The sequence below is a fragment of the Culicoides brevitarsis genome, chromosome 2 (genome assembly GCF_036172545.1).
Source record: "Culicoides brevitarsis isolate CSIRO-B50_1 chromosome 2, AGI_CSIRO_Cbre_v1, whole genome shotgun sequence".
In the NCBI taxonomy this organism is placed as follows: domain Eukaryota; kingdom Metazoa; phylum Arthropoda; class Insecta; order Diptera; family Ceratopogonidae; genus Culicoides; species Culicoides brevitarsis.
In genome coordinates, this window is record NC_087086.1 from 18,738,222 (window position 1) to 18,765,895 (window position 27,674).

Consider the following 27,674-nt stretch of genomic DNA (forward strand, 5'->3'; position numbering starts at 1 on the left):
AAGATTTTTTATCAAACCTGATTTTTTTATTCAAAATTTTTGAAAAAAAAATAAAATAAATAAAATTCTTAAAGAATTTTTTGTTTAATGAAATAATAAAAAAATAATTTTAAAATTTAAAAAAATAAATTAAATTAATTAATTATTTTATTTATTTATTATTTAAAAATTTATTTCTTTAAAAATTAAAACAAAAGTTAAAATTATTTCTTAATCTTTTGTTTAAAATTTTATTTTGTGATTTTTTTTTAATTTTTAAATTTTTGCTTTAAATAAATTTTATAAAAATTATTTAAAAATAATAACTATTTAAATGAATTAAAAATGACTTAAAATTAAAATATATCAAAATGTTGAAAATTATTCATATTAAGATTTTTGATTTTTTTTTTTCATTTTTTTTATTTTGCTTCTTTAATTTTTTAAAGATTCATAAATAAGATTTAAAAAATTTAAATTTGACCCATAAAAAAACTCACGCACCTTTTCGCATAAATTTCTCACTCAAGTAATTCGCGTGCCAAGTACTTCACGTCGTTCCGCCCAGACAAATAAAAGTTCATATTCTTCACTTTCTGCATTTTTCTTCACTTGATTGCCTTTTTCCACTCATATTCTCTTTTGTCTTGCTTCTTTCTTTCTCATGCCGCCGCCGTCACCATTCGCGTACGGCAGATTACATGACTTTTCACTACTTGCTACTTTGCTCGTTCGCTATCCATGTGATGTAACCGTAATTTTGTATTTAATGCATAAAAACGTTTATGTCTGTAAATGATCGTGAACTTGATGTTGTTATTATTTTTTTGTTGTTGAAGTTGTTTTCGATCATGTTACTTGTTAATTGAGCTAAAACTTGCAATTGACTGTAATAATTGAAGAAAAACAGAAAGAAATGATTCGTGTTAATAATAATTGAAAAAATTAACAATGTTGTGAAAGCATAAAATCTAACCTTTTACCCGAATTTAAGATAAAATTAAAATTTTAATGAATTCATTTTTTTTTTTTTAGAAAAAATGTCTGTCAGCACGGAATTAGTGCAAAAAAAACAAGTGAACTTTCGTTTTGAAGAGAAGCTATCTGTAAGATTTAAATTTCGATCAAAAATTCATGAAGTAGAAAAAAACTAGTTGGTTAGACAGGAAATTTATTAGGTTACTAAACTTACAATGTTGCTCTATTTGGTTCTATTTTTTGCATTACTCTAATTAAAAATACATGTGAGCGACTATTTTGAAGGTTAAATACATAAGTTTTTACTTTCTAAACAAATAGGCAAGTTAAAAAATAATTAAATGAATATTTTAAAGCATGTTTGACCTAAAAACCTGTCATCTTCACATGTAAAATAAAAACACAAGTAAAAATTCATATTTTTTTAAATTTTTGTTTAAACAGTCATTTTGCATAGAATCTTGTTAAAAAAATTTTTTTTTCAATTTTTTATGGTTTTAATTTTTTTTTTAAGTTTTTAAAAATAATTTTAATTTATTTTTTCAAAAACAAAACCAAAAAATTATATTCAAAATTAAAAAAAAAAATAAATTTTGTAAAAAAATATAATTTAATTCTTTTAAGTTCAACTCATAAATTTTTGCATATCTTTTAATAGTTTAACCCAAAAAAAATTGATTAGGAAAACTTCAACGACGATTCTTAACAACTTATTTCAAATCATGTATCATTTATCATAAACAACATTTCAATTATTTTTTTTTCGCATACGTTCACTCACATCACATCACAGGTACAATCAAAATCGTTAGTTTATCATCGTAAAAGAAAAAAAATATGAAAAACCGTTTAATGCTATATAAATAACATAATCGTGCAGCGTAAGTACGTATCTAACAACAACGTAACGAGAGGAGAGAAAGAAAGAAAAGAAAACTGACTGGCATTGCAAAAAAGTATCCAACTCAAATTCAGTTCATTTTCAGCTTGCATCGCATCTTGACGGATTTTTCTTACTTTTCTTAAAGTCGCTTGATCGTTCTTGTCTCTAAATGTAACTTTAATAACATTCTACATTATATCGGTGTACGCGGGAGTGATTATATGATTATTATCATTATATTATGGAATAAAACTAAATAAATAACCAGAAGTGATAAATAATAATGCAACATATCATCTAGCATGTTGCCTCTTTCTACTCTTGCGTAAAAACAAGAAAATAACGTGATTCTAGTTCTAGTAACCCGCTTTTTCACACACACATAAATGCACACATGTAACATTGGACTGGATCGGATTTGTGACCCAATTACTTGGCGGAGATTAAACTAACAAGCAAAAATGCAGTTTTGAAATTGTTTTATGACAAAATTAATGTTTGTTTTATTTACGACCTTTCTTAGATGGTTCAGAGAAAGTCTCATATAGCTTACTGCTTTAACATATACCTTTTTTTTATTAAAAGGTTATAATTTACAAACAATGCTCGTATGAGACAAGATTAGCCGATAAACAGCAATATATGTTTGTAGAAAAGGTCAAGTAACTAACTAGAACTGGTTTTTCTGTTAAAGACAAAGTACGAAGTCGTGATAAACTCACTTTTTACTGTGGAATTTTCGCCATTCATGCATTTTTTGCTGCAAAATCGTCATCTCTATGTGAAAAACAAAACAAAACATGGTTTTAATTTCAATATCAATGTAATGTCGAGACGATGTTAGGGTTGCTTAGCAAACGTTTACCGATAAATAATGAATAAAATATGAAAAATGAGAAGCATCAATGAATTGAAAATTTATTGTGAAATAGAGAAATTTTTTAATGTTTAGTCAATGTTTTATCACTGCAATGATTCCATTACACAATGTAGCTGTAATAAAGTGTAATGAAAGGGAAATTTATCGAGTTTTTATAAATATTTTTTTTTGCAATTGTTGTCATTCGAATCGGAGTGATTGACACTTGAAGTCAATTAAATGACGAGTACTTATTGCTTGATTTAAATCGTTTATGGAAAAATTCAAACAAAAATTTTTTTAGTTAAAGCTGCAATTTTTGAATCAATGCATGATAAATGTTGGAGGCAGGGTAATTGTTCAATGATACAAACAAAAATTTAATACTGTTAAATTTCGCAAAAGAGAAAATTAGACAAATTAATTTATTTTGAGAGTCAAAGAACTCTCAGTCTTAGAATTCATTTTCTGCAATTTTCATGTATATCAGGGCATGTTTCTTGAATTCATATACATTATCACAGTAAGTTTCGTACAGTTTTGACATTTCATTAAATATTTTAACGACTTTATATCTCATTGATTTTTGCTCGTTGTACGATATGTCTTGTTTTGATCTAAGGGTTTCGGTATTTCTTAAATTGTTCCATTATACATCGCCTTCTTTTTCATTGGTGGTTGTCAAAAACATTTGAAGTAAATTTTGCGTTTTGAATAATTCAGTTTGTTGTAACTCTTCACTCACGCTGCTATTATTACCCTTTTATCATGCATCAGTATCCTTAGCGTTCTGTTCTAAATTTTCAGTTATGGCATAAAGCCGATATAATGCCTTCTTGTTTTGTGCTTTATTTGTTATTTTTTTTTTCAAATCATTTCATTTATTCTTTTCAAATTTTGTGCAAATTTTTCCTACAATAATGTGCAGGACGGTCGAGAGAGGGTTACAATTTTGTGGTATCTCTGGACTTGATACAGTCCACCTATACTCGTGTCCTAGTCTGACAAATACATAAATAAAACACAATAACACATTTGCATCGAGACAAACACTTCTTTTAGCACAATGATCTTTAACAATGACGCAATTCGCCTTCCTTTTTCGTTTTGACAAGAAATTTTTTTTCAAAAAACTCTTTGAACTTATTTGTACTTTATAGTTTAAAGATAATATCCACTGTTTGAAAAGTTAAAGTCATTTTTATCATTTGTGCATCAAATAATTACAGTTCCCTTCTTCATATGGTGCAGTATAGGTTGTAATATGACAGCTTATTAAGAAATTAAGGATCATAATTTTCTCTGGACAAAATTTGTTTCCTCTTAGATGTAAATTTTTCTTCTTCAGCAATTATGTGTGATCTGAAAAAAATAAAATATCATCAACTAAGTTTATATAAAAAGTACTTGTCCAAATTTCATTAACAAATATCATAAGTACCTCATATGTATTCAATGAGCTTCAAATTAAGAGTCATTACATATATTAAAATAACATAATCATCAGTAATTGAGTAATTACCCTGCTTAAAAAGTGAAAAGAAACATTTCTCGATTAAAACAAAAGTTATTAAATAGTAACTAAAAGATTACAAAGAAAATGAGAAAGAAAAACGATTACGCAAAAATAAAACGCAGTGAATTTACATAAAGTTTGATACTCGAGACAAAAGTCTTAAAAATCAAGAAAAAAAATAAGGCAATTACTTTTTAAATTAGATGTAACTGAACTGGCGTAGATAAAAACATATTTGCTACAAAGAAAAGTGAATTTTATAAAATGATTACAATCTTTTTAGTTTTTTTTTATGTGAAATCAAATCTGAGACAACAGCAAAAATCATTATGCGGAAAAGTGTGAATAAAGCAAAATAATTAATCTTTTGTCTTAATAGGCTGCCATTTCATGGCCAAAACTAACAAGTGAGAATTTGTGATAACAATGACAAAAAATAATTAAAAATATGGAGGGATAATAAAAACGAAAAAAATATGTGATTGTGACAATGAGACGAAGAACAGAAAAATCCAAAGAATAGTTAGTTGGATGATTGGGTGTTGAAAACAAGTGTTTAAAAAGTGCATTTTGCAGCAAATTTAACAGTATTGAACTCGAAAAAAAACAAAAAAGAAATAAAAATGAATGTTCTATATTACCTGTTTTGCGTTTCGTGCATGATCTCAGAGACATTCGGCTTGATGTTCGGCATGGGAGGACTCGATCTCAATCCGCTGCGTTGCATGTGGCGACGACAACCCTACGAGTGCCCGCATGAAGATGTCCGATTCCATTTGTACACGCCACGAGTGCGTCATGGCATCGAAGTTGACATTATGCGCCCTTCGACGTTTCGTGCAGCTGGCTTCATACCGCAACACGAGACTTGTTTGTTAGTTCACGGCTTCAATGGAACGCAGCGCAGTAAACACATTAGATACCTAATTGATGGTAAATTATTTGGTTTTTGCGATAACTGGAGGGCACGACAGTAAATGATTATTTTTAGCTTACATTCATCGCGAATTCAACGTCATTGCGATAGACTGGGAAGCGGTGTCGGCATACCCGTGTTACTTGTCGTCACTCTCGAATACGCGACTTGTGGCACAGTGCTCGGCGCAACTCTACTCTTTTGTGACATATTTGGGAACGAATCCCAAGAACATTGTGTGCGTTGGCCATAGTTTAGGTGCACACATTTGCGGCATGATCAGCAATCATCTGACAAAGAAACAATACAAAATTATCGGTAAGTGCCCTGAAAACAAACAAAAATTCAGATTAGATGAAAGTAAAAATCTATTTGCGGCACCGTTCGTTACGCTTTGCTACAATAACTTAATTACTCCTTAATTATAACAACAACGAGCTAATATGATCAATGATAAAACTCGAAAATATCGAGGCGATGCAACAACTTCTGCAACATATTATGTCCATAATTATATGGATAACTATTGATTTGATTTGCTCATACATTTAAAATGCTTCGGAGCAGTAACATTGAAAACTTTCAATTTATTTATAACTCATAACAATTTTTTTATTGCGATGAAGGAGAAGAAGAAAAAAATGTAACAAAATCGTAGATTTGTTTTCACTTTCGTTCTCCAGTTACGTTGTACAAAGTAAAGTGATTACAAAGAATCGTTTTGCAACATACCTTCAAAACATGTGTTATTAAATGGAGTAATGTGCCACACGAAATACACATAAAATCTTTACAGAGCATGCAATTGCTTTTAAAATGGCTAAACAATCGTTAGGTTAATGTCACCAAGCCTTTCAACAACAATTCAATCGTAAAAGTTGATAAATTGGATGAAGGATCGTTAACAGATTATATAACGATCTTAAAGGTCAAGAAACTCGTGATAAGAAGAAAATACTAAAAATTCCATCAAAATAAGCACGAAATTAATTTAGCATAAAAAAATCAAGCCTAAGTTAAAAGTGTAAAAAATCGAAACTTTAGCAAAACAAACAAAAAGAGATTGCAAAAACAAAAAATGAAACCAAATTCAGCTGATATTTCATGACTCAGTACTATCACTAAAAAATACAAAGTAATCATCTTAACATTCTCTTTGAAATTGGATCATATGCAAAACAAAAGTAGTGAAGATTTATAAAAATTTTAAATAAAAATATTTACTTTCATTAGATCTACTGTTCAAATACGAAGAACAATGACTACCTGTATACAAAATGATTAAAAGACTCACGAAAATTAACTTGACTCTTGTTCAAGAACGACACATTTACAACACAAGAAAAAATCAGGACTCCGAATCACGCTATCTTGAACGAATTATCCTCGGCATTGTATTAACGGAGTACAATGATTTGACAGAAGAGGTCGTAAACTTTCCTATTGAAAAATTTAAGAAAATGGTCAAATTAAGATGCATCGAAGAAAGTGATCGGTTTCGTGTATTATAAAATTTTCAATTGGCGCAAGCGGTTTGAGTCGTTTTGAGCCAACAAAGTTTTTTCATCAAGTTTTACATATTAAAAGAGTTTGGGAGAAAAGTGATGCATGAAGGAAAATTCATAAAATTTTCTCAGTTTCGATTGGTGCAAGAAGTTTGAGCCAACCGAAAGCTTAAAAATTTTTATAAAAATCACTCATACTACATTTCTCTCTTAAACCGCTCAAAATAGATGAAAAAACTAGGTTGGCTCAAAACGACTCAAACCGCTTGCGCCAATCGAAAATTTTGCGGAAAAACGTCTCCTGAATGGGCCCATTGTGTATTTCAAAGCTTAACTGAAGATTTTAGAAAAAAAAATTAAAGACGCAAAATCATTTGGTAGGAGGAATATTTATGAAAAATGTCAAAAAAATTTTGAGTATACCTACGTTTTAAATTATTTTTACTTATGAATTTACTCAAAAATTTTCTAAACATATTTTAACGCCTTCATGTTAAAAATTTCAAGGCATAAAAGAATTTTGACATCAAGTTTTACGAAATTCGTGACGAAACTCCTTGCCAACCCCTAAAATTGTCGCATAAACTCTTCTTTCCTCCATTCATGCCAATTCTTCAAACGTTATTTCATAACGACTTCACATCATGTTATGTGCAGCATGCAAGAAAAACTACGTTTCATTTGCATTTTATTAACCTTTAAAAAGATTGCACACATGATATTTTACAAATAAAGTGTTTTCATCGACTTCTCATTCATTTCAATTTGCATTTGCGGTTCACATTGTTTATAAAAACTGTGTTTACCAGACAATAACAACGACACAAAAAATGTTACTGAAGAAAACGAAATAGAAACTGAATTAGCGGATGTTGATGATTTATCTCTCTTGATCACGTTAAAGGGCTTCATTTGACGAGCACAGTCTCGGAAGCAACACAAGTTTTCTATTTTTATATGAGGAAATATTCATTCATGACATAGAAAAAAATATTTCTCACGATTTTTTTCGTCATTTTTTGTTTTTTTTTTTTTTAATGAGCTTCCCTTTTTCGGTCATTTAGGACTCGATCCAGCGTCGCCGATTGTCGAACGTCACCTGTCTCACCGATTTCGTCTCACGCGAGATGATGCACGTGTCGTGCAAATTATCCACACAAATGCCGGAGTGCTGGGACAGGAAGCTGCCTCCGGTAGTATCGATTTTTGCATCAACGGAGGTCGAAATCAGCCCTTTTGTCATGGCTTGCCGCTGCGAAGGGCGCGTTGCAGTCACTTTTTGAGCGTGTGTTTCTTGGCAAACTCCATGTTTAAGCACAAAAAGTGGGTAGGAGTGCCGTGTCCTAAAGGATGTGTCGCAAATAATCGTTTTCCGTTCTTCTTGTCGAAATTCTACGACGTCGATGACAGAGGCGTGGCGCAGATACCGACGAGGGAATACAAAATAGGACAAGATACGCCGGATGAGTGAGTGAAAAAATTTAATTTTACTGAAATACGAAAGAAAATTTGTTTTAAAAAATTTTTTAGCCACACGGGAATTTACTGCATCAAAGTCGATCATGCCAAAAACTGTCCATTCCAGTAAAAATTTCTTAAATTTTATCTTTAAGTTATTTATTTCACTTGTTATGTTAATTCAAAAAAAAAAAAAATGTTTAGAAAATAAATCATCTTTTAATTGAAAAAAAAAAACATAATTAAGACAGTGAAACCTCCGCGTCGCACATTAACATTCTATTCACAACTCGCCATACAAGTCTTCTACGCTTTTTTGGACCAACACGAACCAGATAGAACGTATGCACATCGCTGTTAACCATAGAAACCGTCGACAGCAAAAAAAAATAATTTTTAAGGTTTACACTTGAAAATTCACTGCGATCTAGTCAGTTTATTGACTGCACTCATCGGATTCAGACTTATGCTGGTTAGCTCATCAATTGAAAAAAAAACTTTATCTAAACGGGAAATTCTCCAATAAATTGCATAAAAGTGAAATTTTGAGCCCTCATCATTCTGGGTTGCTTATAAAACCGCAAAATCAATCAAAATTGCTCATTTCTCAAACAAATCGGAACCAGTGAAAATCTAAACAATGGCATTTGTTCTCAATATCCTTGTTGGGACTGTCGTTTTATATGGCGGCGTTCTACTTTGTAAGTGTCAAATTTCACCAACAGAATTTAAAATGACACAATTTCGGTTTTTCACAGACACAAATGCACAAGTAGCCATCAACAATGCTCTTTATCTCGGAGCTCCTGCTGTTTTCAACACCACCAAAGACGATTGCATCTGGAAACGCGGACCCGAAAAGGACGAATGTCCCGATCCGAATATCTCCATTGTTCTTTACACGAGCGACGATTACATCTACAAATCATTGGTGAGCGATAATTTAGAGTAATTAAGTGCTAAATGGCGAAATAACCGGCATGACAAGACAAGCGAACAAGGAATTTCATGCGAAAAATATTATCACAAGTGCAGTGACTGTCGTGCAAAAAGATAAATTAAGTGCATGGAAAAAAGTGTGTCTCGATTAAAGATGTAATTAACATGTGCAAGAGTTGTGTGCTTGTGGATTAAAAATGTCTTTATTGAAGCAAGAAGTGGTTTTATGGTCAATTTTGATGGCGTTACTGAGTTCAATGTTAGTGGCGATGATTGAAGATGTGGTGAAGTAATGTCCGAACAAGTTGAAAATTGAAAACCTGCTTGATTTTTTTTAAGTTGACCAATTTTTGGACTGGATTGAATGATTTTCAGTATTAATTGTTGCATGAAATTGAAATTTTTTAGAAACCTTGACTTTTGTTGAGCAAAATTTTAATTTTTTTAAATAATTTAGTCAAAAATGCGGAATTAAAGATTTTTTAAAAATTTATTTGAAGTATTTTATTATATTTTTTAAAATATTTATGATTTTTTATGAAAAAGAAATATCTGATTTTTCATAATTTTTATTTTTTAAGATTTTTGCAATTTTTGTATTTTTTTATTTAAAGATTTTGACATAAAATCAGTCAAAGTTTTTCATAAAAAAATTATTCAAAAAAATTAAAAATTTCAAATTGAAAAAAATTAAAATACAAAATCTTAAATTAATAAATTAAATAATTTGTCAGAAAAAAATAAAATATAAAAAAAAATTAATTTAAAAAATATTTCGATGTTAAAAATTATGTTAAATTTTAAATGTTAAAGTTTAAATTTCATAATTTTTTATATTTTGGGAAAAAATGCTCAAATTGTTTTAGATCCTCAGTTAAAATTATAAGCGATTGCGAGTCAAATTACCCCTCATAAATTTGTGTTAAAGTAATTTAAAGTGAATTTTTTTTTATTTATTGATTTTTATAAATTAAATAAAAATAAATTAATAAAAATTAGAAAATAAATAAATAAGTTAAATAAAAAATAATTTTTGTTATGAATTTTATTTTTTATTTAATTTATTGATTTATTATTTAATTTTAATTTAATTATTTATTTATTTTATTAATTTAATTTATTTAATTTAATTAATTAATTAATTTATTTTATTTAAATTAAAATTAATTATTTAAACTTTGACTCAAAAATCAACTATTTCCACAAAAATCATTTTTTATCATTAAAAAACAACCACTCGTCTCCCTTTGTCCCCATTTCCAATCCACCTGTTCATCTATATCTCCCCCGTTATGCTCGAGCAACGCATATAAATCACTTATTTTTGCTCAACTCAAACAAACACACCTCGTTTCATCCATCAGTGAGCAACAAAAGTACGATCATAATCGTAAAGAAATGCAATAAATTTAATTTTAACATAAAAAATACCGCAAATTGTTAAACGATGATGTGTCGAAAGAAATTCTTCACGAAATGACGAAAAAAAAAGTTTTTAATTTTTCATTTCCGTTTCGGTTTGAAACAATTGAACTTTTATCGATTTTGTAATAAAATAAGTTGCACGCAACAATTTGCTCTTGATTTTCAAAAACTAATCTGTTTTTCGCGCGCCGCTTGAATGTGAATGCTCGCAAAACTTGTTCTTGCGCTTTAAAATCATGGTTGTTTGATGAAAGTTGCGTAATGTGGTTGTACATGAACTAGAAACTGTCTAAAAGGAAAAAAAAAACGAATTGTAATTGATCAGACTAATGATAACTTACGGTTTTTTTTCGTTACTTTGTCAGTTCGACCCGAATGAGCAAGATTGGCTCTTGAACAGCAAGTGGAATGCGTCGAAGGAGAACATTGTCTTGATCCATGGATATGCGGGCGGTGATGATACTCTTCCTATTGTCGTTTTGCGGGATGCTTATCTCAATCATGGCGGTTATAACGTGTTCTTAATAGATTGGGCGGCATTATCCAGACCTCCGTGTTACATCGCTGCCGTTCATAATCTTCATTCAACAGCTCATTGTGTGGCAAATCACTTGATTCAGTTGAGAAACGCTGGTTTGAATGTCGAAAAGACGACTTGTGTTGGGCATTCGTTGGGCGCCCATATCTGTGGCATCATGGCAAATTACCTAAACTTCCGTATCGAACGAATTATTGCCTTAGATCCCGCTAGACCACTCATTAAACCGGGCAGCAAGAACAGATTGGATGTCGGAGATGCGAAATCGGTGCAAGTTATGCACACAAATGCCGGATTTTACGGCGAAAGCGGCAGAATTGGTCATGTTGACTTTTGTGTCAATGGAGGACGGAGACAACCGTATTGCGCAAATACCACAAGTAAGTCCAATTTTCATGTTTTCATACGAATTTCAAATAAAATTTATTTTTTTCCTTCAGACATCAACTTATGCAGTCACATTTGGTCCGTTTGCTACCTAGCTGAGAGCATTTTCAACCCAGACTCGAATCTCGCAGAGCCCTGTAGTCGAAAATGTCCCACAAATGTGCCTCTGAATGCCATTCGGGAAGCTCGGGCGCCCCGTGCTCGCAAAGGTTTCGCCATGGGATACACAATTCCGATGGGACAAAGTACTCCGTTGGGTGCCAGTGGCTCGTATTGCATCCGCGACAACAAACCGCCATTCTGCCCGAAGAAACCTGGCGGCATTGGTGATTCACGATGTTGCATGGAAGCTCCCGAATGGGATCCGTTACTGTAAATTCATCTAATTTTGGCTTTAAGTTACTTTTAGGAACGATAGAATTATCAAAATAAACAATAAAAATTCTCATTTGCATTGTTTTGTAACGATTGTGCGTCATGGAATTGTCATTTGCATCACGTTTCACTTCCGTAGATGACGAAAAATGTAAGTTAAACAGTAATGGAGTGACAATTGTACGAGATTTGAATAGAAATTTCACTTAAAAACGGTACTTTTTATTAATTTATCTTCGGGTTTCGTCATTTTTGGATTTCTTGTTGCTCTTGCGTTTCGTCGACCTGGTTGTAAGTCACGGGAATGTTCTCGATAAGAGGTCTGAGTAACGTTCGCAGCCCTTTTTGACCTTTCGCATATGGGGAAACTGTGTTAGTGACGATGTAATAAACGCCTCGTGCCCTAAAAACGGTAAATTTTCAAATTAATTTTCAGAAATTCATCAAAAAATTGTAAAAATCTTACTTTAGACTTGTATTTTCTCCCATTAAAGCGACGGGATCAGGACTGGGATCTTCATCATCATCCTCATACTCGTCAGAACTCGTGTTTTGGCACCATCCTATCAGGTATTGCAAGTATCCCGAACACTGAAGACCCCAAAAGCCGTCGGAATTCCAAATTGATTCTGCGAAATATTCTGTGGCGAGCATGTGACTGCACAAGGGGCGGTCTAAAATGCGAAAAAATCATGAATTTTGATGAAAAATTGAAGAAAAAAACTTACTTCTTGCTCTTCTGCATTGTGGTTGATATTGCCCGCCATTGATATAGAAGTCAACATGTCCGCATCTCTCAATTTTTCCGAAAAGTCCTGAATTTGTATGAATCACATCCACAAAATCCGCGTCAGTTTCATCCAATTTCCATTCGGGATTGGTAGTTGCAAAGAAAGGCAATGCTGGATCCAGTCCCGTGATGCGTGAAAGGCCTTTTCCTGTAGAATTTTTCAAAACATTGCTCGTAAAAGCCACGACATGAGCTCCCAAGCTGAATCCAATTGCATGCACATGCGAAATATTGAACTCTTGACTGTTCTTTTGGAGTCCCGTAAGGAATTTTGCGATACATTCGCCAGCTTGACGTGTATTAAAAGCCGCTGTGGGATAACAAGGATACTTTGCGAGCTTCCCCCAGTCGACAATGAGGATATTTGTTGCATTTTTCGCCAAATATGCGTTTCTGATGCTTTTTGTCGCATTAAAATCCAAATTTCCAGCGTAACCGTGTACGATCAACTTCAAATCATGCGTCGCATTTACCGTTTTTGGCATTACCGGGTCTTCGTTACTCATTAAAACGGGCGCAGCACGCGGTCTGTCACTCGTGAACAGATAAAATTGGATCGTGTTGTTGGTGCAGGGCTCCAAATATTGCAACAAACACGGTCCAAACTCCAAAATGTGACAATTTGATGCAGAAAGTGAGAGAAATGCAAGAAAACCCGTTAAAATATTACGAACACGTGTCGTCATTTTGATATTTTTTTCGAGTGAAGAGGAAAGAAAAACGAAAAGAATGTTGACGAATGGCACTGCGATTAACACTGAACGGAATTATTTAATCGTGAGTGCGATTGTTGGATTAATAATTGCGATAAATCGAAGAAGAGTGGAATAATAATAAGGTAACTCAAGAAGAATTATACGAAATTTTATTCTAGGTCAGTTCTTAATTTTATGTTGGACTTTGAAAAAACAAACAAACTACGAAATATCGATAAAAACCTCAAAATTGTACAAAAACACAATTTATGTTCATTTGTTGCATGCCTCCTTTAGAAAATTGTTTCTATAGAAAGCCTCATGTGATGGGGGCAATTTTTATGAGGGTGACCTAAAATTTTATTTTTAATTTTTTATGTTTTTAAAAATTTTTTAATTCATTAACTTAAATTTTTAAACTTTTTACTAAAATTTGAATTTTTAAAATATTTTTGATAGGAATATAAATATTTAAAATGGCCTTTTTTTTTAAATTTAAATAAAAATTAATAAAATAATTAAATAACATTTAAATTAGGTACCTAAAATTTCATTAAAATTATTTAAAAATAAAATTAAAAAAAAATATTTAAAAAAAAAATTAAATTTTATAAAAATATATTTTTCAATTTTTTTTTAATTGTAAATTTTATTTCAAAAATATTTTAAAAAATGTTTAAATTTTGTGTTTTTGCTAAATCAATTTTTTTTTAAATTTATAAAATTTTTGCTAAAATTTAATTTTTTCCGATTTTTTAAAATATTTTTTCGTTAAAAATACAAATTCTTTAATATTGGCATGACATTGGCGAAATTCTAACGTAAATAAGTAAGTAGCTGATATGCAAGTTGCCATGCAAGTAATAATTAAATTAAATGAGTTTTGTTTTATTTTTTAATCGACATCACTATTGCTTTGTAGAAAAAGTCAAAATGAGTCAATTGAGTAATTTCTCAGTGCAAAACCTCTTCTCATTGAAACAAGTTTGCATTATTTTGCATAAAAATGTCAAAATTTAAATTTTTAATCAGCATTTTCCTGATTTCAACAGCTTTTTGTTCGCCACAAGATTGTTCCTTTGAAAAATCACATAAAATTTGTGAGATTAAAGGACTGAAATTAACAAAAAATAATCACAAATTCAAATTTTATGCAGAAAAACCGAACATTGTAACATCTTTTAACTTTGCTTCTGGAAATTCTATTCAAATTTTATCGCCTGGCATTTGTGAAAATTTTCCTAATCTGGAGAAAATCGACGCATCATCAAGTGAAATTGAAGAAATTGAACCAAAAACATTCAAATCATGTCAAAAAGTGTCAAAGTTAAGTTTGGACAGAAATAAATTAAGAAAATTAAAGCCAGAAACGTTCAACGGACTTCAAAATTTGGAAGAATTATATTTGTTTGGGAATAAATTAATCACGTTGGATGTCAAACGAATCCTGCCAAAAGCTACTAAGCTCAAAACGTTTTATTTTGCTGAAAATTACATTTCCTGTAGTGAAACTAAAAGTATCCTAAGGATTTTGAACGAGAAAAAGATTGAAGTTGATCCATATTTTCAGGAATTTAACGATGAAAATGTGGTTTGCATTAAATAAATTGATCAAAATCCTTTTAAAAAATATTTTAAAATAAAAAATTTCGTAAATGTCAATTCAAAAAATGACCGTTGAAAATTTGAAATTCGCTTCTTTGCTAATTCAAACCCAAAAATTTACATAAAATTGTGATTTTTAAAAATTTACAAAAAAAATAAAATTAATTTTGAAAAATTTTCATAAATTTAGCCACCCTTTTGCATGAAAAGACACGAATATCGAGGTGACTCAACATATAACCATGAACTTGATTGTTGTGCACACATATTTTAAATAAACAAATCAATAAATTTAGTTGTACAGAGAAAAAATCGGCTGCATTTGCACACACTTCGTCACACAGAGCACGACGGAAAATGATTTATTCGTGACTGCAAGGAAAAACATTTCTTTTGTTCCGTACTTCATTCGTTCGTTGGACAACAAAGTGATCAAACGGAATTTTTGGCATTAAATTTGTTCCAGAAATTCATCAATATTCAATATGCATCAAAAGTACGATCGATCGACGACTTCTTCGTAGCAGTAATAAACGATTCGAAAGAAAGTGTAAAGCAAAGTTACAGAAAAATGTGTTAAGCAAGCATAGATCTCTTTCGAATTTTACGTATTTGGAGTGAGAATCGACAGCACCAACACAACGACGTTGGATTAGCGCAAAAATGTGCTTCAAATATTATTTTTATTGCGGTCAGTAGGTATTCAATGCATTCGATGTGAAATTATTTAGCAGTTTAATTTTTGGCGGCGACAAACAAGACGCTTTTTGTTGGTCCGGCGAGAATTTTAGGAAATGTCGCGCAGCAATTACACCTAAAAAAGGAAGAAACATAAAGTGAAATGCGAAAAAAGTGCCTTAAAACGCGATAATCATGTCTACTTCCTGTTCCTCTTGTTGTTATTGGATTCTAATACTTGCCTTTTTCACAAAAAATATTGACCGAAGTTTGTCACATCCAGCAAAAGCTGATCGAGCTCGTGGTAGTGTCGATATCGGGCCATGTGTGTGGGTCCTCGATCGCGAATGTCCCGATCCTGATGTCAAATTTTACTTGTTTACGCGAGAAAATCCCGAAGATCGTCAATACGTTCACGTGGACAAGACCTTGGAAGAGTCTAACTTGACAAATTCCTATTTTGATCCATTTAATCCGGTGAAAATTATCATTCACGGGTACAATGCTGACATGTTTCTCACTCCGTTGATCGACATGAAGAAGGAATATTTGCTGCGAGGCGAGTATAATTTATTTTACGTGGATTGGAGTGTTTTAGCAAGTAAGTTACTTACCTTTTATCTGATTAAAAATTGCAATTTTTAATGATTTTTCGTTAAAAGTGGGGCCTTGTTACCCGTCTGCCGTTCATAATGTGAAGCATATTGGGGATTGTGTTGGTCAATTGGTGAATCGGATACTGGATGCAGGCACAGATAACATTCATCTCGTGGGATTTAGCTTGGGAGCGCAAGTTACGAATTATGCATCGCGTGCTGTGGCTCCTTATAGACTTCCGAGGATAACGGGATTAGATCCTGCGATGCCATTGTTCATTACTTCGAGTCCCGATGAGAAGTTGGATGCATCGGATGCGGAATTTGTGGATGTTATTCACACAAATGCACTTGTTCAGGTGAGTTTTTAGTGTTTTAGTATTTTTAACAGATAAGTTTTTGCAAATTATGAGAAAAAATTGAAAATTTTTGATTTACTTTTCATTCAAATCGAATTTAATGGCTTTAAATAGTAAAAATTTGAAAAAAAAAAGTTTTGAAAAATACAAAAAAAGTTTTTATTGTCAAGAATTTTATTTTTTTTAAGAAAATTTATAGAAAAATTCCATGATCGTTTAATAATTTTTTGATTTTTATATTATTTTTCATTCAAATCGATTTTTATTAATTTTTTGGAGTAAAAATTCTCAAAGAAAATTTTCTAAAACAGTTCAAATAATTTTTTTTCTCCAGAAATCTTATAATTTTATAGAAAATCCTATAATCGTATAAAAATTTAACGAATTTTATTTTAATTTTCATTGAAATCATGTAAAATTTTGTACAAAAAAAAGTAAAAAAAGTCAAAGATATTTTCTTATTTTAAGAATTTTTATGAAAAATTAAAATAATTTTGATAAAAGTAGTTAAGATTAAGATTTTGATTGAAAATTATTGAAAATTTAAGATTAATTCCTTAAATATTTATTCAAAACAGGGAAAAATGGAGCGCTGTGGTCATGTCGACTTCTACATGAACGGAGGAATAATTCAACCAGGTTGCATGGCAATGGGAACAAGTAAAAACTTCTTTTTTAAATTCATTAAAAAAAATTCCAACAAAAAAAAAACTTTTTTTAGATCCCTTTGCTTGCAGTCATCATCGCGCTCCCGATTACTACATGGAATCCATTCGCAGTTTTGCCGGTTTTTGGGGATGGTCTTGCGAAAGTTACATCTACTACTTGCTCGGATACTGCCCGCCCAAAAATCCCCTCATCATGGCTGGCGAAGATTGTCGTCCCGATACCAAAGGAATGTTTTTCATAACAACAAACGCTGCCAACCCCTTCGCTCTTGGAAAGTGGCAGGATTTATCTCAAGACTCACAAATACCAGAAATCCCGAAACCACTGAGGAATCGCAACCCGTTCGACTTGGAGATCGACCAATGGGGCAAACTCGAGTACGAATTTAATGACATTCCGTCGAGCCATTTCGAGAGAGATCCGTTGATGGATAATTGGATCAAATATATCAAACCAAAACCCGTAAAAGGACATAATTTTACGCTAGATACAATGAGAAAAGAAGAAAACTCAACGAAAAAAGTTGTGAATGTGAGAGAAAATTTCATGCAAGAGTATAAAAGGAACATCACGAGAGGCGTTCATCCGCACCAAGTGTTTCAAGTGCCACATATCAGCTGAAAAAGTCATTAAATTTAATCATTTTAAGAATAAATTAAGTTATTTTGAGAGATAAGATGACGCGACACCCTACTTTGTCAAATATTTTTAGTTTTCAATGTCGACTTTTGTTTATCTAAACTACTAAACTAGATAAAACTCTAAATATTTGAACAAAAATGCATTACACAAAAAGTTGTGTTATCGGAACAATGCTTTTTTTGTGTAACTCGAAATTCGTTTTTGAAGAGCAATGTCAATTTTGACAAGTTTTCTTCGAAGGTAATTGACTTTCGATTTTTATTCGACATTTTTTTAAAAGGTAAGCATTTTAATGAAGGATTTTTCCTTAAAAATCAATTAAATTTGAACTTTTTATTCAATATTTCGTCAAAAATTTAATTGATTAAAATTTAAAAAAAGATAAAAAAAATTAATTTAATTAAGAATAAATTAATTTTAATTATTTTTTTTTGATTAAATTAATTTTTTAATTAATTTTTTAATTAAATTAATTTTTATTTTTAATTATTTTTTTTTAAATTATTTGTTTTTTTATTTTGTCAATCATTTTTTTTTTAAATTAAATTAATTTAATTAATTTTTAAATAATTTTTTAATTAAAAATTAGGGACTTTAAATCACAAATTTTCTAATTTTTTCCGATATTCATTCCGGGTGCATTCCGGGTGCATTCCAATTAGGCCACACATGACGTACGACATCTCCATCATAATACCGCATTTTTTCTTCGAAATGCGGTAAAAAGATGAAAATTAATTTAATTAAGAATAAATTAATTTTATTTTTTTTTTATTTTAATTTTTTTGAAAATCTGAATTTTATTTATTTTTATTTTTAATTATTTTTTTTTAAATTATTTGTTTTTTTATTTTGTCTATTTTTTTAAATTAAATTAATTTAATTAGATTTTTTTTAAGTCATAATTTAATGTAAATTTTTCTCATATTTAATTAAAATTAAAATATATTCTCAGTAAGAAAAATTACTTTAATTCAATTAACTTGGAATTTCTAAGCTTTTTCCGTAAAACGATCGTCATAAGTTGCTCCTATCGCCACTCCAAGCACACAATAGAAATCAATTATTTCTTTCTAACGTCACAAAGTCTGACAAAAGCAATTATTTATAGCGTTCTCAGGCGATTCTCAGGTAATTACCATACAAACATTCATTACAATATAATAATAATTATTTTCTTTATGATAAAATTTCACTTTTTTTCTTCCTACTTTTCATCGTATCTATGGAAATGTACAAATTATGTTTGACTTTTATGAACGTGCACATATTGCGGCAAAAACAACTCAGCGCTTAGATAAGAATTGACTTTAAAGTACTAAAGACGCATAAAATTATGTGTGTTTTCGTCATTTTCAAATAAAATTTGTCGTGCGCTCGTAAAAAGTTTCCAGTATTAATTAAGCGTTCAAACTAAAAAGACAGAAAAACGGTGTGGAGACGCCGGGTTCTTCAAATTAATTTTTTAAAAAGAGGAAAATCGTAAAAAAACTGAAATAAAATGCATTATTTGACAGTTATTTTAGTATTATTCAGTGTTGTGGCTCATAAAGGTTCATTTGATATTTTTTTTATGTGAAAATTTTTATTACTTTTTAAAAAATCAACAAAATTTCAGTTTTAACTCAAAAAACCAACGAAGACTTGGAAACACTGAAGCAACTGGATCCCGAATACGGCGAAACTTGGATGTTCTTTCCCGATGGAGAGGGAAACCCGCAAATTGCTTATCTGAAGTATCCCAATACGACCAGTAGTGATAAGGGAAAGTACATGGGCAGAGATGGAATGGGCATGAAATCTGATGCGGAAGGTGGAAATGGAGAAATTTATTATTTTCTTTACCGAAAGTGAGTTTTTTTTAAATTTTTTCATGAAATTCAATTGAAAATTATTTTTTCACAGAAATTTCGTGAATAAACCAAAAATGTTCAAGATGAATGATGGTTCATACAAAAGTGTCTTAGCTGATGATAAGAATTACGATCCTTCAAAAGACACAAAAATCGTCATTCATGGCTGGAAAAACACTTATAAGAGCAACGTGGGTCAAATGGTAAAAAATTCGTATCTTGCGAAAAGTGATTATAACGTAATTGGTAAGAAATTAAATTTCTTTATCTAGATTTTTCATCTAAAACTTGCCTTTTCAGTGGTCGATTGGTCCAGCATGGCAGAAGACAATTTTTACGTTGGTTCGGCGCAATCCACGCGCAAAGTTGGCTTCACAACTGCTAATTTAGTGGATTATTTGGTGACAGAACGCAGTACGAAACTCGACAACGTTCACATTATCGGTCATAGTTTGGGAGCACAAACTGCTGGATTCACGGGAATGAATGTCAAATCGGGAAAAGTTGGAAGAATAACAGGATTGGATCCCGCAAAGCCCTTATTCACGGATAAAGATCCAAATACGCGACTTGATTCGACAGATGCGAAATATGTGGATGTTGTGCATTCGTGCGCGGGCGTTTTGGGCTCCGAAGATTCGCTTGGCACGGCGGATTTTTGGCCAAATGGCGGATCGATGAGTCAACCGGGATGCTTGATGGACTTTTCAGGTGCTTGTAGTCATGGGCGATCGTATGAATTTTTCGCGGAATCGATTAATCCGAAAAAAGCGCCTTTTCAGGCGTATCCATGTTCAGATTTTACGGAGTTTCGGAAGGGACGATGCTTGTCGAATCCAGTTACGATGGGAGATAATGTTCCAAAAACGGCAAAGGGGAATTATTATTTGATGACGAGAGATCAAAGTCCTTTTGCACTTATTTGGTGACTTTTTTAGTTGATAATTTGCTATTTTCTTTAAAAAAAATTAGATGTGTGTGATTTTTGTTCCTTATTTTTTAGATTTAAATTTAAATAAGTTTGTTATTAAAGCTCGTTCAACAAAAAACTGTCTTCGTTCGTTGAAGTTTTCCACAGAATGAATTTTTATACTGCCCTCGACTGTTATATAAAATATTTTTTCTTATCAAAGCTAAATTGCATAAAAAGGAATATAGACATTTTCATCAGTTTATGACATTTTTCGAATAATTTACGGTAAGTCTTATAATTTTTTCAATATTAAATTAAAAACTTAAATTTTTAAACATTAAAATTAAATTAAAATGTTTATTTTTTTCAAAATTTTATATAAATTTTGTTTTTTTTTATTTTTATTAAAATTAATAAATAAATAATTAATGTATAGTAAAATTCAAATTTTTAAAATTTGAAAAAATTCACTTTAAAAACTTAAAATAAAAAAAAATTTAAAATTTGAAAATTCATTTAATTGTTAAATTTATAAATTAATTTTATTTTTTTTTAAAATTTTTTAAAAATTATTTAATTAAAAAAATTAAAATAAAATTTATTAGAAATTTGATAAAAATGATTTATTTTTAGCAATAAAAAAACGTCCCCATTTTAAAGCAATTAATTTCTAACTACATATTACCATACAATTCATTTTTGAACTTGTAAAATATTTTTTTTTAATAGAAAATTCTTTTTGATTAGGGCTCATAATTTTTTTTATTTGAATTAATTATTTTTTTTATTTAAATTTCGCATGAAAACTTGACTTTCAAGTCATTCAAGCGTGAAAATTGCTTAGAAAATGCAGTTTTTCGTAACTTCTCTAATTTTTGTCACCTTTTTTGCTCTTGAAATTTCCTCAAATCCCGTAGAAAATTACAATTTTCTGCAAACGGATCCCAATTATGGCGTAACATGGACTTATTTTCCTGATGGAGACGGCAATATGCAAGTAGCGTACTTGGTATATCCAAATAACAACGAAGAGATGCACACAAAAGCTTTTTGGGGAAACAAAGAGATTCTTTATTATCTCTACACACAGTAAAAATTACCTTTTAAAAGTTTTTAAGCAAAAAATTATTTAAAAATTCATTTTTTTCATAGAAAAACCATAAATAATCCGAAAGTTTTCAACATGAAAGACGATTCTCATAAAAATATTTTGGAGAATAATGAAAATTTCGATCCCGCGAAAGACACAAAAATTGTAATTCATGGTTGGAGAAACAATTATACGAGTCCCGTGGGTCAAATGATCAAAAATGCTTACCTTGAGTTCTTTGATTATAACGTTATTGGTAAAAAACTTTAAAATTTTTCATAAAAAATTACTAAAAAATATTTTTTTCAGTTGTCGATTGGTCCAGCATGTCATTCGACCCCCTTTACGTTAGCTCGGCATACGCAACTCGCAAAGTTGGTAACGACACGGCTCTTTTAGTGGATTATTTGGTCACCGAACGTCAAATGGACTTCAATAAAATTCATATCATCGGTCATAGTTTAGGTGCCCAAACCGCTGGTTTCGCTGGAATGAACACAAAATCCGGTAAAGTTGGCCGAATAACTGGCTTAGATCCCGCAAAACCGTTATTTATGAATCCCGATCCCGATACGCATTTGGATCCAACCGACGGGCAATTCGTGGATGTAATTCATTCGAGTGCGGGACTCGCAGGATCTGACATGGTACTTGGCACAGCGGATTTTTGGCCCAATGGCGGCACAGATATTCAACCTGGATGCAATAATATTGGGTCGTGTAGTCATGAAAGGTCTTATATTTACTACGCAGAGTCGATAAATCCACAATTGAAACCATTTGTTGCTTATCCGTGTTCGAATTATTTTGAATTTTTGCGAGGAAAATGTACCGAAAATCCAACTTTTATGGGAAATCCGACGCCAACAACCGCAAAAGGGAATTATTACCTTCGAACGAACTCGAAAAGTCCTTACGCGATGTAAGAGGCAGTGTGTGATTTGATTTATTTGTGTTTCCTTAAAAAAAAAATTGAACATTAAAAAGCTTCTTTTATGGTACAACGTCAACTCGTGCGATAATTTCGTGTGTATCATCGTTCATTAGCACATCTTCCGGCTGGGGCGCAGCTTCAAAGTTCAAAAAGCCATCAACGTCATCTAATTCCTTTGAATCGAACTTGGCGACGATCGTGTGACGACCCGACCATGGCGGAATTACATCGAATTTACCCTCCGCCATTGCTTTAATTGGTATAACTGGCATCTGTTGAACGATTTTTCATTAATTTCTCATAAAAATTTTAAAATTTCGCAAAATTTACCTTCAAAACGAGCGGTTTTTCGAATCCTGGCGCCTCAATAACGAACACTCCTTTGTTCAAAGGCAGCGGAAGTGGATTTAGCAACCTCACAACTACCGTAACAGCCTCTCTCGACACCGGATTACCTTCCAAACTGATCTTTATATCAGGTTTTCGCACTCTAAAGTCATCGGTAGCGACATAATTGAAGTCTGTGCCTCGTACTTTGGCGAAACAAGAAATTTCAAAGGCGGATTGTGGTAGTAATTTGTGATAATATTCGTCAAAAGTGACATCTAGCTTGATAAGTTTCGTCGATCTCGGTTCAATTTCTTCTAAAAACTTCAGAGCCTTAACGCGATCGTTCATTTTTCCGGTATAAGTGACCGTTTCGCACACAAGCCCGCCGGAAACTTCGTGAGTTTCGGTATCAGAGCGATTTTTGATGCGTAAAATTACGGAAAATGGTTCTCCGATCTTGATATCGTCTCGTAATTCAAAGTCGAACGATATTTCGTTGAATTCTTCGTTCAAATAATATCGAGAGAATTGATGGGAAGTCTTTCGAAGTGCTTTTAGGAAGACATCTCGCTCCTCACTTGATTTTTCCGAGTATTTGTAAGAGTTGGTGATGTCTTCGCGAGCATATTTGCCAATAGCTTTCGTGCTAATGAAGTGTCCGATCGCATATGTGTCCTTTTTCAGCAATTTTAGCGGTTGCATTGGTCCAGACCAAAGCCAATAAACCTTATCGGCATTCACTTCAGCATACACAAAGTTATGATCGTACGGTTTTTGCACTTCTCCGAGTTTGCAAGCGAGAACTGACGCCGGTCCACATCGATATTGATCGTCAGAAGGCTCTTGCGGTGTCGAATCAATCACTTGCCATCCCCCATACGAACCCATTGGACCCGCTTCCAAGTCAGGACGCTCCATCCAAACCTCATTCCACACGTGATAGTTCCAAACGGAGTCATCGCGATCCATATTGATCCGATTGCCATCTTCATCGACGAAAATATCGATTGTGAGTGATCCGTGACGATCGTGCGCTGAATTGTAATTCGTTATGATACGAGATGGAAGCCCTAACGAACGACATGCGGTGGCAAGGACACCTGCAAAGACCCAACATTGTCCGTATTTCACGGGTTTTCGCTTTTTCCAGTATTTTTGCATGATTTCGACGGAACTGGTCCATTTTGTGGGCGAAATACCGTCGGAATATTTGTCTTCCCATGAACCGTAGACCACGCCATTATCGTCGTTGTAATTAACGGCAGCTGAGAGAGCACGAGAGACTCTTACTGGATCACCGCGATGACCGGCAGCTACTTTTCCGATGTGAGAGACGATATACATCGCACAATCGAGGATATCGCGATCGAATTGACCGAGTTTCCATGGTACGGGACGAATTCTGTTGTAGGTGCCGCGATAAATGAGCGTTTCTTCTGCCATAATGTACTCTTGAAGATGGTGAGTTTCTAAAAAATTTGAAATTTCAATGAAAATTCAAGAAAAAATTAAAAAATTGCTTACTTGGCATGTAAACTTGATCCCATTTGCACCACGGATTGAACAACAAATAAAACGGCGACGGTAGAGAATACGTTTTCGCACCTCCTTCAAGCAATTTCGTGTCAATATCCAAACTCCAACGTGTCACAGCAGCTGCAACGCCCGCCTTCACATGAATTTCAATAAAATCTCCGTAAACTCGCTCGATTCCGGCGCACCATTCAACATCCCCATCTAATTCCTTGCACGTGTCTTTCAACGCAATGCCAATTAACGTTCCGCGCCCGTGACTCGGCTTCTCCTCATCTTTTACCGTAAAGATCAAACTGATCGCATCCTTGCCATGCACATACGGCCGATTACAATGAAGTTTCAGGTGAAAGGCTTGACCACGACGAACCACAAGCTTGCATAATTTTTCGTGACGCTGCATTAATTCGAAACGTTCGGTGTGATGTTCGGATCCATTTTGCGCGATGCACAAGTCAACTTCGCGGATCGTTAGGACATCCGGCGCCGGAGCATCTGAAACGATTTTCGGAATTTTAATTAGAATTGTTTGAGCAAAAATAACTGATAACAAGCAAATTTCTCCGTGTTGACTCACATTCATGTGATTCTGAGTCGTTAACAATTTCTTGAGGAATGTGAGGCATTTCAGCAAAAAATACTTGAGATCCGATTGACTTGCAAGTAGAAAATAAACTGAGGCAAAAGTTGCAATGTTATCAACTTTTATGCATCAAAGCACGGATTTCAGTGTGATTGAATGGAGATTGAACGAAGAATTAACATAAGTTGACGAGCATCACACGGAGACAAATAAATCATGAGAATTGCTCGTCATGACTCAGAATCGATTAAAATTTATGAAAACTTAAAAAAATTATTGCAAATATATTCAAAGACAAATTTTTGCAAAAAAAAAAAATTAATGGCGGAATCAAAGAAAATTTAATGAGTTTTTAAATAAATTTATCTTTTCGACACCTTTCGATCATAAAAAATTACGTTTGATCTTGTTGGATGATTTTTTTTAAGAAAATAAAAAAAAATAATCATTAAAATTAAAAAATTAATGAAAATTAAGAATTAATTTTTTTATGTAAAATTATTTTCTCTAATTTTTTTTAATTTTTATTTTATTTAATTTAATTTTTTTTTTGATGCGCAAATTTATGTTTTCATTCTTGGATGGATGTTTGCAAGATTTTTGTTAATTTTTTATTTTATTTTTGAAGCAAATTCAATTTTTTTTCAATTAAATTTAAATATTTTTTTTGCTAAACTTTTAATAAAAATTTTGATTTTCAATAAAAAAAAATCTGTTTTTTCTTGCAAATTTAAAAAATCATTTTCAGTAAGAACTTTAAAAAATTTTTGTTTACTTATAAAAAATTTTTAAATTTACCTACTTTTTATTTTGATAAAATTTGAAATTTTTCATACAAATTTTTAATTATTTTTACACATTTTTTATTTATTTTTATTATTTTTTTTTTTTTTATTTTTTTTTTTTTTGAAAATCAAAATGACAAAATCCCTCATATTGAAAATTCAACAAAAAAATCAATTTTTTGATCGCCATCCATCATCATCAATCATCATTTCACTCATAAAACTAACTCTTTACTGCCTTTTCGGCAATTTCATAAAAAATGCATTAAAACCACTTAACAACTCTTCAACTACAAGAAACCTTTTTTTCAACAATTTTGAAACACTAAAAAATTCATTAAAATTCGTTATTTACATCTCGGTGCTGTTGGCCAATACGAACGAAAAGTAGTTGGCTGAGCTATTGTTGACGGATGTCGATACCCGTAAAAACGCCTTCGCAATCCAACGGGTATGTAGTCTTCGAACCATCTTGAGAATGCCGCGTTTGCCATATTGATCGTTATTTTCTCACGTTCTTCTTCTATTTACAGATTTTTTTTTGTTCAAAGGTGAAATTGGCAAGTTTTTGATAATGTCCAAAAAAAATTAAGTTGAACTTGTATCTCTTCGATGTTTAGTTCACTAAATTTAATCCTCCCACGACATTGTTTTTATTGTCGCTTTAATGTTGGAATCGACGCGATTTCTCGAATGGTTGAAATAAGACTAAAAAATTGTATTAGACACGAACAGCATCTAAGCTCGTAATTTTTTTGAACAAAAATAGTTGAATGGGATTGTTAAGTCATAGATTTGGAATTGTAGGTGGCTCGAGTGCTGTAAATTGCAGTTGCAGGTTGACTTTTTTGACGAAAATTTGTCTGTCTGATAATTTTTTAAGTCGAAGTTCAGTTTTGGGTTTAATAATTTTTAATTCAAAAATTTTTTCATTGAAAAAAAAATTAACAAAAATTATTTTTTTTTTATTTTTTTTTTTTCGAACAAATCTTTTATTTTTTAGCTTTAAATTTGATGATTTTTGAATAATTTTTTTTTAACCAAAAATTACTCAAAATTTATTTTTTTTTTAATTTTTTGAACAAAAATTCTTAAAAAATTAAAATGCGCTTTTGTAAATTTCTCACTTACGCCCAATTTTGGGGCATTTAAAACGAGTAAAAAGAGGGTTTTAATTAAGAATGATTATCGTTAATTTTCTATAAAATAATAAATCACGCCGAATTGACCTGATTATGATCTCTTAACAGCACATAGACGCACTTTTCCATTGAAATTCTATCCGACTTCCACGCAACTTCAAAGCGTTTAATCATCAAAAGAATCTTTTTTGGCGTACTCAAGGTCGCCAATCTTGCAATTACTGCATTCGTCAGGTGTGGGAGCGCGAGATGTCGTAACAAAATGTAACAAACTTCTTTAAATGGCAATAATTTATGCAAGGAATGGAGACGCCATGTTCGTTCTAATTACAAAAAATCAAATTTTTCAACAAATTTCGTGAAATAATTTAAATTTTTCGCAAAATTTTCACAAAAGTCACGCTTTATGCCTTGTTCGATGTCAAAAAACAATCGACGATGGAATGCAACTTTACAATAATCGTTAAATAGTATCTTTAATTGAATCACACATAAATTTCTTACCAATGATTTCCACACTCGGTGTCGTTCGAAGCGGTTTTGGAGCTTCTTCGCGTACTTCGGCATCGACAACGTCAAATTCATCCTCGCGAGGCGTTATCGAGACACGTGGCTTACTGAAATTCGTGGGACAGCAATTTTCGCAGCACATTGAGGAGTTTGTTGAGTCGTCATCGTTGTCTTTGTTCCGTTTGCAGCAATTTTTTGGATTTTTACAC

General features: G+C 31.7%; 6 protein-coding genes across 6 annotated transcripts; 4 read left to right on the forward strand and 2 right to left on the reverse strand.

Moving 5' to 3' along the window:
- Positions 1-4,838: 4,838 nt before the first annotated feature.
- LOC134828655 (phospholipase A1 VesT1.02-like) lies at positions 4,839-8,224 on the forward strand. The gene is made up of 4 exons (XM_063841637.1): positions 4,839-5,148; positions 5,207-5,449; positions 7,701-8,103; positions 8,167-8,224. The coding sequence occupies exons 1-4, from the start codon at positions 4,839-4,841 to the stop codon at positions 8,222-8,224; spliced, it is 1,014 nt and encodes a 337-aa protein (XP_063697707.1).
- A 510-nt stretch (positions 8,225-8,734) lies between these two features.
- On the forward strand, positions 8,735-11,759 carry LOC134828656 (pancreatic lipase-related protein 2-like). The gene is made up of 4 exons (XM_063841638.1): positions 8,735-8,795; positions 8,853-9,025; positions 10,824-11,376; positions 11,437-11,759. Exons 1-4 carry the CDS (start codon positions 8,735-8,737, stop codon positions 11,757-11,759), a joined length of 1,110 nt encoding a protein of 369 aa, XP_063697708.1.
- A 245-nt stretch (positions 11,760-12,004) lies between these two features.
- On the reverse strand, positions 12,005-13,234 carry LOC134828657 (inactive pancreatic lipase-related protein 1-like). Its single transcript, XM_063841639.1, has 3 exons — positions 12,487-13,234; positions 12,225-12,432; positions 12,005-12,161 (listed from the first exon to the last, which is right to left on the reverse strand). The coding sequence occupies exons 1-3, from the start codon at positions 13,232-13,234 to the stop codon at positions 12,005-12,007; spliced, it is 1,113 nt and encodes a 370-aa protein (XP_063697709.1).
- A 2,487-nt stretch (positions 13,235-15,721) lies between these two features.
- Positions 15,722-17,771, forward strand: LOC134828658 (phospholipase A1). The gene is made up of 4 exons (XM_063841640.1): positions 15,722-16,127; positions 16,189-16,481; positions 17,060-17,141; positions 17,203-17,771. The coding sequence occupies exons 1-4, from the start codon at positions 15,722-15,724 to the stop codon at positions 17,769-17,771; spliced, it is 1,350 nt and encodes a 449-aa protein (XP_063697710.1).
- Positions 17,772-19,293: 1,522 nt separating this feature from the next.
- On the forward strand, positions 19,294-22,574 carry LOC134828659 (uncharacterized). Its single transcript, XM_063841641.1, has 7 exons — positions 19,294-19,345; positions 19,411-19,642; positions 19,698-19,891; positions 19,946-20,551; positions 21,476-21,647; positions 21,711-21,904; positions 21,958-22,574. The coding sequence occupies exons 1-7, from the start codon at positions 19,294-19,296 to the stop codon at positions 22,572-22,574; spliced, it is 2,067 nt and encodes a 688-aa protein (XP_063697711.1).
- Positions 22,575-22,590: 16 nt separating this feature from the next.
- On the reverse strand, positions 22,591-27,607 carry LOC134828660 (annulin). Its single transcript, XM_063841642.1, has 4 exons — positions 27,460-27,607; positions 24,437-24,940; positions 22,913-24,381; positions 22,591-22,854 (listed from the first exon to the last, which is right to left on the reverse strand). Exons 1-4 carry the CDS (start codon positions 27,605-27,607, stop codon positions 22,642-22,644), a joined length of 2,334 nt encoding a protein of 777 aa, XP_063697712.1. The 3' UTR covers positions 22,591-22,641.
- Between the last annotated feature and the right edge of the window lie 67 nt (positions 27,608-27,674).